This window comes from Poecile atricapillus, chromosome 3 (genome assembly GCF_030490865.1).
Source record: "Poecile atricapillus isolate bPoeAtr1 chromosome 3, bPoeAtr1.hap1, whole genome shotgun sequence".
Classification (NCBI taxonomy): Eukaryota; Metazoa; Chordata; class Aves; order Passeriformes; family Paridae; genus Poecile; species Poecile atricapillus.
In genome coordinates, this window is record NC_081251.1 from 77,903,321 (window position 1) to 77,912,327 (window position 9,007).

General features: G+C 38.4%; 1 protein-coding gene across 1 annotated transcript in view; it reads left to right on the top strand.

The window, feature by feature from the left end:
* Positions 1-8,433, top strand: part of PRKN (parkin RBR E3 ubiquitin protein ligase) — a 700,273-nt gene extending 691,840 nt beyond the window's left edge. Inside the window, exons 11-12 of the mRNA XM_058836200.1 lie at positions 4,027-4,144; positions 7,186-8,433. Of these exons, the coding sequence (XP_058692183.1) occupies positions 4,027-4,144; positions 7,186-7,295 (228 nt within the window). The 3' untranslated portion in view covers positions 7,296-8,433. The remainder of the gene's footprint in view (positions 1-4,026; positions 4,145-7,185) is intronic.
* Positions 8,434-9,007: the final 574 nt, after the last annotated feature.

Below are 9,007 nucleotides of genomic sequence, written 5' to 3' on the forward strand. Positions count from 1 at the left end.
CTTTAGCATTTTGATTAGCCTAAATCTGTCTCTGAACTAGAGCAATAGTCACATAGCTATGCACTTCTCTCTTTGTGAGATTTTGACTCTTGAATGGTTCAAATAATCCATTTTCTCCCAAAACCCTCTGGTCTATCCAGTGCCCAAGACATACCTATTTTTACCCCCTTTAGTAAAAGCACCAGTAAACATGACAGTATGTTAATTCATGTGATCATGTTCATAAAACAGCCCTGTTGAAACCAAGAAGACAAAATTAATTTAAGTTGGACTGTCACCATCCATTGTAGATCAGGCTTCAACAGCTGAGGCTGCTTTTGCTTAGAGCTCTAGCTCTAGCTCTAGTGGGCTGTGTTAACCTAAATATTATGGTGGGCTGAACATTGCTTGTGCACAATGAATTATTCTTTGTCTTCCTTTCAAATATACATAGCTTTTCTCACATTCTTGTTAGAAAATAAGTAATACTTCCTGTTTTGAGACACCTAAACCTTTTAAAAATTCTGTATTTCACATAAACTGAAATAACTTTACATATTTCTATTACCCTAAATAAAAAGCTTATTTTTGCAAGTAAAATTCTCTTAAAACCAAGCATCTCTGATCAAAAGCAAATGTATTTCGGATTTAAAGAAAGCTTCACTAGGATACATTTTTTTTAGTTATGCATCACCAGCTTTTTTTCTTATCAGGGAGAGCTGATGCACCAAGGGCAAACAAGCAGGAATGCAGAAATTACATCCACTTAAAGCAAAGCACAAAGAAGGTTAACAGTTGCATATTCTACTCTGAATTAAGGGTCTTCAGTTTTCAGATGTTGTCTATACCAGGCAAAATAAGCATGATCATAAAAGAAGTGTGCTAACATAAGGCAGTGTGGAATTCGGTGGATGTCAATAATTTATCATTATATATCTACAGCTTTCAGTATTTTGAACAATAAGCTTTGCCATGAATGTTTTTAATCTGGATGATACTTCTTAGCTGCTGTTTGTGAGCACATTCTTTGTTTGCTTCAACACAGCTCTACTGGCAGGTTGATGTGTACTCTTTCACCTGAATGAGACTGCTCTAAGAAGGACACTTTATTTCTATTTCAATATGTTTTCTATCCCTGTAGATCTCTTTCCAGTACTGTAAGATATCGATTAACTGCAAAGAAAGCATTCCATGTACATGTTTTTGTATTGTTGTATGGTCTTGAGCAGTCTCTGTGGTCTCTTTATCCCTGTTAGTTTTTCCAAACGGCTCAGCATAGAATTAGAAGTAAATCTACGTCCTTCACTGTGACCCAGAGATAATAAGACAAACTTTTCTTCCTGTCTCCCTAAGGGAATACTGCAGGGGGGATATTGAATAGTGCTTACAACAGCTCTTTCTGTAGATTGCTGTAATTTATGGGTATTCATTCCTGGTCATAATATGCAGCACAGTTGACAATCTAAAAATTTATTCATAAAGTGGCATGGATGAAATCTAGTAGCTTTTCCATAGTGCTGGGACAAATGTTCCATACTAACTGGGGAACTACAGCATCTTGTGTTGAGTGAGCATCTGAAGTGATCAAAGTCTCCTGCACTCAGCAAACTGATGTATGATGCATACCTGGAGCATCTCTGAATTTCCTATCCAAGACCAGGCAGAACAAGCAAAGTTAGAGACCCCTCTGCTTGACAAACCTAGGCCACTGTCAAGGAGGTTAGGTTTGCTAGTTTAGGATGTAAGAACATGATTTAAATAGGCACTGGTAATGAAGAATTGCCATACACCTTTTCTTTACTGAAGAAAAAATGCAGATTAATATATGTGTGCTTGCCATCACTGGGTGTGGAGCACTGAATGAACACTGAAGGCTGATATATCTGAATGGTATGATTTCTTCCCTGAATCAGAGGGACTCCATCACTGTACCATTTCTTTATATTTGGTTCATGCAGCAGGAAGTTTTTAACTTAGCCATCAGCAAGACTGGGAATAGGAGGGATGCTTAAACTCCAATAGGCTGAAATATGCTGCTGCATCTAGTCCATGCTAGAATTTTTGCAATGGAAAATACTAGAATAATAATTCACCTTTTTTTTTCAGCAATTTGTTCTTGGTAAATTGCATGTGTATGGCTAGAAGTTGTTTCTTTTAGTTATTCCTAAGGTCTCCCAATTTTGTTTTCAGAACTAAGATCAAAATTGTTTATAAAAATAAAGTTAGAAACTTGGTATGTAAAATTTTGCTTCAGTGTCCTTTGCTATTAGATCACAACAGAGACATGAAGATGGAGAAAAAACAGAGACACTGTGAAGCTCTTCTGGATTGATTACAAAAATTTTAAATACATCTGGTCTTCTCATTTAGTGCTTTTGAAAAGAATATCAATATTTTGTCACTGCTGTAGTGATTTTCATCTATATGCATGTTAAGCAATGAGTTCCCATTAAAATAAGTCATCATCTTGTTTCTGTCACAGGGAAAACTGAGGCCCAGGTCAAGTGTTCCCCACTCTCCCACTCCGCCTCTCTGAGCTAGCTCAGATTGCTTGCAAAAGTCATCCTTCCTTAAGGATGTAGGTGTTGAAAAATCAATACTAGATTATGTTCTTTGCTATTAGCCTGAGCAGCTTTTTCTGTTTCCCAGGACTTACTAATGTGCTGTTGTATAGAGGTCATCTTCCTGCCAAATTGCTGAATAATCCAGCAGGGTGCAGGGGTGAGTTCCCTCTCCACAAGCAGAGAGACAAAAGTAAAAGTCATTTCTAGGATACAGATAAGAAGACTTTGTTCACTTTTGTCACCTCTACATCAAAAAGATAAGCAAATTGGAGAATATTAAGTGGGGAGCAACAAAAGACATTCACAGGCTGAGGAGACTGATGTTGGTTGTAAAATAAATAATGGCAAACATGTTATTCATGTTTCCTGACTGAAAGAAGACAGTGAGGGTTTTTTCAGTGTTTTGGTTTAGTTTTCCTTAAATGCATATTGCAATGGCCACTAGATGAACTGGAAATAAATTTTTGCAGATATTAGCCTTTGTTATTCCATTTTAATTCAGGTCATTTCAGCCAAGAACTAAAATCTAGGCACTACTCACTGACACAACTTACATGTCTTACCAATACTAGATGACCAGAATTCAAGCAGAGTTATGGCTTTGTTGCATTTTTTAAAGCTAGGCCAATTTCCTTTTTCTTACTAGAAATAAATATATTGAAAAATTATCCATAAAAATAAATATAAAAGTCTATCCACATAAAAGCCTATTTAGAAGGTATACACTAAGAAGTTACAGGAGTTGTTATAAATTAAACAGTTTCGTTTAAATTCATTTTCCCACATGCTTGAATAAAACCATATTATGAATGGAGAGAGCAGATCTTCAAGGTTGGAACCTTCATGCATTGTTTATAGGTACTATTCACATGGTTGCCAGCCTTGTGTGATGGAAATGACCCAGGGCACTGCCATCTCTTTTGTCCTTGTACTATCATTTTAGGTACGAAACAGCCAAATAGGCCACTTATGTAGATTATGTAATTTTGTCCCAGTCATAAATAGGACAAACACAGGAGTCCCTTTTAGATTCTTCATGATGACTTTTTCCTTCTGTGTCATTCTACCTGGGGAGCTTTCATTGCTCATGAGTGGGTTTTTTTACCTTTTTTCCAAAATTTTTTTGTTTATTCTTTGTGCCTGTTATATTTGTGTAGAGTTACACTGGAATGAAACTCAGACCTCCAATACAACAGAGTACGTTTTATTATGAAAAACAACTTCCTTCCAGGCACCCCACCATCCTTTGTGCAGCGTCCTAGAGCAGCATTACCAAATGTTGTGCTTTTTTTTAAGTGTTTTTGCTGCTCTTGCAAGCAGGGCTTTTAATCCCTGAAGCGGAATCAAACCTGTGGTGTCTAACGTGATGTTGTCAGCCAGATTCACCTGACTCCTCCTTTGCCTTCCCTTTTGCTTTACCTGTCTTCGTGCATTTGCAGCAGTGCTCGATGCCCCAGTGAGTGCTCTTTCTCTCTCTTTGCAGGGGTATGTGGTTGATGAGCACGCAGCCATGCAAGCTCGATGGGAAGAAGCATCTAGAGAAACAATCAAGAAGACAACCAAGCCATGCCCCAACTGCAGTATTCCAGTAGAAAAAAATGGTAAGTTTATTAGACATCTTGTACTTACCTGTCTCTTAAAATTCACTTTACAGTATAAACGTATGAACGTGCAGGCGTACATAGGCATAATATTATTCCAAGAGGGGAGAGCACAAAAAGCTTGAATAATTCCCTGTGTCACCTTATCTAAATTAGCTTGAAAACACTAACCCTAAATCACTTAGTTCTAAAACCACTAATTAAGCCTCACAAAATGTCCAGATATTTTTTAGATAGGGGAAATGGGGCACTGGATGTAGCATTCATATGACTGGATGTCCAGTGAGTTATCTAGAATTTCTGTTGCCACTGGGAAAAGTAGACATTTGTAGGGTAAAACTCATCTCACAATGAAGCAGAATGTATGTCGAATGTAGGCCAGAAAATCACACCTAAAAATGGGGTGTGAAGAGTTAGTCCTGCTGTAGATGTCTACACAGTGTATGGCTGAATTTCAGTGAGATTAATCCCAACCCAGCCACATGACCACAGCAGAAGAGCAAGTTAGAGGAAGCAACACGTGTCCTGACAAAGTTTGCATTAATCAGTGCTTACCATGCAGGAAGAAAAGTAATCTGCTGGCACTGGGATGTTTAAAATGAACAACAGGAACGGTAAATAGGCTGTACTTTATAGGTTAATACTGTTCCAAGATTTAATTGTATTTATGTTAATTAATAAAAATATATTAACATGACTGCCTAAATATTATACAAATATTTAGAGGATGCTTCCCAGTTTTGTGGCATTCACATAAGACACTGAAAACTCCAAATAAGGCTCTATGAGCTGCAAGGGGAGAACTTTGAGCAGCAGCACTACAGAAATATTACTGGGGAAGAAATAGGACAAAACCCTAAAATCTGGGGTTTGAGGAAAGAAAATAAGGCAGTTGACAGATGGAAAGTGGGAGACACCTTCAAGCACAAGAAGCAGAAGGAAAAAAAGATTGAATTGAAGAGTGGGAAGATGAGACAAGATTTGGCATAGCGTAGAGAGCAAGGTGGGCAGCATAAGAGAGATAAAAGAGGCCTAGGTAAAAAAATTATTTACAGATTTGTAGAACAGTCTGAAAACCAGAAGTTTTAATCTGATTAGAAATAGACAAATGATAATAGTGACTATTTGTATTCAAGAGTTTGTGCACAGCCGTACTAAAAACCCCTTCTGGTTAGGCTTGAAGGAGTGGTAAGACCTTTACTTTCTCTTAGACTCTGAGCACCCTACTTTAGTTGCCCTGATTTGAGCAGGGTTTTGAATTGGATGATCTCTTAAGGGACCTTCCCACCTCGGTGATTCTGTCATTTTGCAAATAAAAGGAAGAAACTTAAAAAGTACAGTGTTTGCCTTCTTCTTCAGTCATGGGTACTGCACATGCCAGCTTCTATTTGTAAACTTAAAGAAGCACTTCAGAGCTGCCAAAATACAGCTGCTGTCAAGAGACTGACAACTGTATCCTAAGGTCTGACAGCAGTCCTCATTTGGGAGAAGTACACTAACTCCACACAGGAGAATTCTGCTTTCCTTCCCCAGATATTCTGTGGACAGTGTATTTTACCAGGAACAGTGACAATGCCGGTAACTTTTCTGTAATAGCTCATATAAATGACAGGCATTGTAGAATATTTCTGGATGCCAGTAACTGTCCTGTAATAGCTGAAGTGAAAGAGAGGAACACTTTCCCACAGCTAAGTCCCCAGGCCGAGTGAGTTTAAACACACCTCCATTGCCTCTCAGAGGGCTCCTGTACTCACAGAGCTGTAGGTCCCATTGCTTGAGGCACTCTCCACTCTTGACTGCTGATCTGAGCTGTACTGTAGCAGAGAATAATGTGATTTTTGTAGCTTAGCAGGGAGGGCACATGTTTGACAGAAAGCACCTACTGGGTTTGGGTCCTGCGCCAGGACTGAGATGAGTTTTACCCAGTGACAGCTTAATAGAAACTGTAAGAGAGGACTGGATCTAAACTTTAAATAAACCGTAACATGGAGGCTGACCATTTGTATGTTTACATTTAAATAAGAAAAATCTTTCTGCCACATTGCACTTCCTATACAAAGATATAAACTGATGAATAGACCTTACTATCGCAAGTGGTTTTCTCTCTCTGTCAGGTGAAGCAGACAGGCCTGGTTTAACAAGCCAATTCTTGTTTGTTTTTGCCTTCGGAGAAACATTCTGGAGTGGCATTTTTAAAAACGTGGTGTAAGGGTAGCAGCTCGTACAGTAGGGAACACACACTCCCTGTACCTCCCATCACCACTTGGAGTCAAACCAAAATGACATTTCAGCATTTCTTCATAGTGCATGCTTTTCTCTCAGTTTGAATTATACAACAGGTCTCTTTGTGTGGTAAGCAGCATAGTTTCAATTTGAAGTGTATTTCTGTAATGACCTTTGACAATGTTAATGTTTTATAAATTACAAAATAAACTTTTGATCAAGGTGGTGAGCATAGAAATTAAAATTTCTCTCATAGTATGGAGAAGTAAGGAACCCAACCTGCAAAAAACATTGATATGATCAAAAGGCTGTTTCAGATACTAAAAAGGTCAAATCAATTTAAATTACAAATGTCATTTTTGTATAATCAGCAGTCAGCCACCAAAGTCTGTATCTCCTCATTTACCAAATTTGCACATCTTGCAAATCTTTGAATCCAAATTCAAAAAATAATTTAATTTTGTTTATCTTCTGGCTCACAGCTGGGCAAGCATGGAGTAACCTTGAGGAGGTACCTCCAGGACTGCTTTGAGAGGCCACAGACTATCATTTTTTTCCCTATCCCTAGCATAGTCTTTTTTAATTTCCTCCTACCCCTGCAGTCCCTTAAGTGAGAAAAACACATTAAAGCCCAATAACAGAGGAACAGCGAGTTTTAGAAAGCCCAGGGAAATAGTCTTTGGTTTTATACTTTTGTTAAATAATTTACTTAGCTGGTAAATTAAGGTCTAAGAAAGCTGATTTTAATGCTCTTTACTGGTGACTAACATCTCTAAGTGTTTTCCAAGTACCAAAGCCATTCTGTTGCTATTTTGCAGGTGGCTGCATGCACATGAAATGTCCTCGCCCTCAGTGCAGATTTGAGTGGTGCTGGAACTGTGGCCTGGAGTGGAACAGAACCTGCATGGGAGATCACTGGTTTGACTAGCAGTGCAGAGGCCAGTCCGTGTTGCTGCTAAAGCTTGTTTTTATCAGAGCCAAATTCTGAACCACTTGCTTGAACAAAAATCCCAGTGGTTTTAGGGACACAGAGTTCAGAAGCTGACCTAGTTTGTCGGTTTTTTGCTTTATTGCATATGCAATCATACCAAAATCACAGTGAAGTTATGCCAAGGCTTTTAAATCCACTAAGTAAAAAGAATAATTGTTTTAATGGACAGACTTGCTCATTGTGGTACAAAGAGCGGTAAATTACAACTTTTTGAACTTGGGCAGTGTGTCAACATGGAGAGCTGGCAGGGTTACCATGAGGAACCTGACCTGACATTTATAGCCAGGAATCCATAACTCTTGCAAGAGGGAGCAGCCTGCATATGTGCGTGTGTCTGAGTGTGCAAGCATCAAGGGGGAGTGTTTCCTGCATCATCTCCTGTTTTTCTTTGACTGATTCTTCGCTCATTCAGCACAATTTTTGATTTCGAGGCAGTATTTCTTAACAGCATTTTTGGCAGAGGGAAGGCTGTGGCTCTTAAGTGTTTTCTCTGGGTTTCTTTCTAACAGGTTTTCTGTAGGGGTTTTGCTTTCAAACGAAATCCTCATGGAAACACCCAGCTTTTTGTGATGTACAACACGAAGGCAGCCTACCTACTCATTATAGCCTTTGTTACCATGGGAAGATTAGCTACGGATGCAGTTTCAGCCCTATCTGCGGCTGTTGGTGCAGTGCTGACTGGATCCAATTAAGTGTTGTGCAAGCCACACTCACAGGGCTTCATTTTTCTTGTACTTATGGAATGCTTTGGACACAGCAAAGTGAGGCAGGAGACTTCTCAGGGCTTTTCTCTATTATGATTCTTCTAAATTGAATTAGAATATGGGTATGATTATGAAAATATATTCATTGCTCGCATGGTGTGGGGAAGAGGGACAGCTTCATTTTACAATGTTAGCACAGTAAGTAAAGTTTAATAGCATTTCCAAGTCTGAACAATTTTGTTGTTTGTGATGTGACATTGATGTTTTTCTCTGAAATGAAATGAGTAATGTCCACATCCAACACACCATGTAAGGATTTGCACAATTTAGGTCTGGAAAAATAAACCGCACAATAAATAAAGTGGTCAAAATTTTAAACTTCATTCCTTTTTTTCATTTTAATTTTTTTCATTTGAGTGAGTACAAAAATATTGGGTGGGTCATGCATTGCCTTGACTGTTTCAGACTCCCAGCTGGGAGGCTAGCCCTTTGATCACGACATAATGTTAGCACAAAATAAATTCCACAACTATGGTCTTCTTTTATCAAGTTTGTACTAATATTTTGTATGGCATGACTGTAGAGTCCTAAAAATATGGGTGTGCCTCATATCAGTGCAGACCTTGAATCTCGAGGCATAAAAAAAAATCCCAGGCTCACTAGAAAAAATGTCCAAAAGCAGTGGAATATTCATCTGTCTAAACTGAAAGTGACATTAAAAGTGTGAGGAAACAAAAGAATGAAGGCATGAGGTATAAAAAATGAGACAGTGAATTGCTAGAATTAAGAAAATGAGAAAGAAAAGAAGTGGCAATGAAAAGACAATGGACATTTCCTAAAGGTAATTTTCCTGTTTGGCACTGCCGAGCTAAAATTTATGCAGAAGTAGCTACAATGAGGTGTAGGAGTGCAATTGAATGCTGCAATGTAGCTCATGTAAGTATT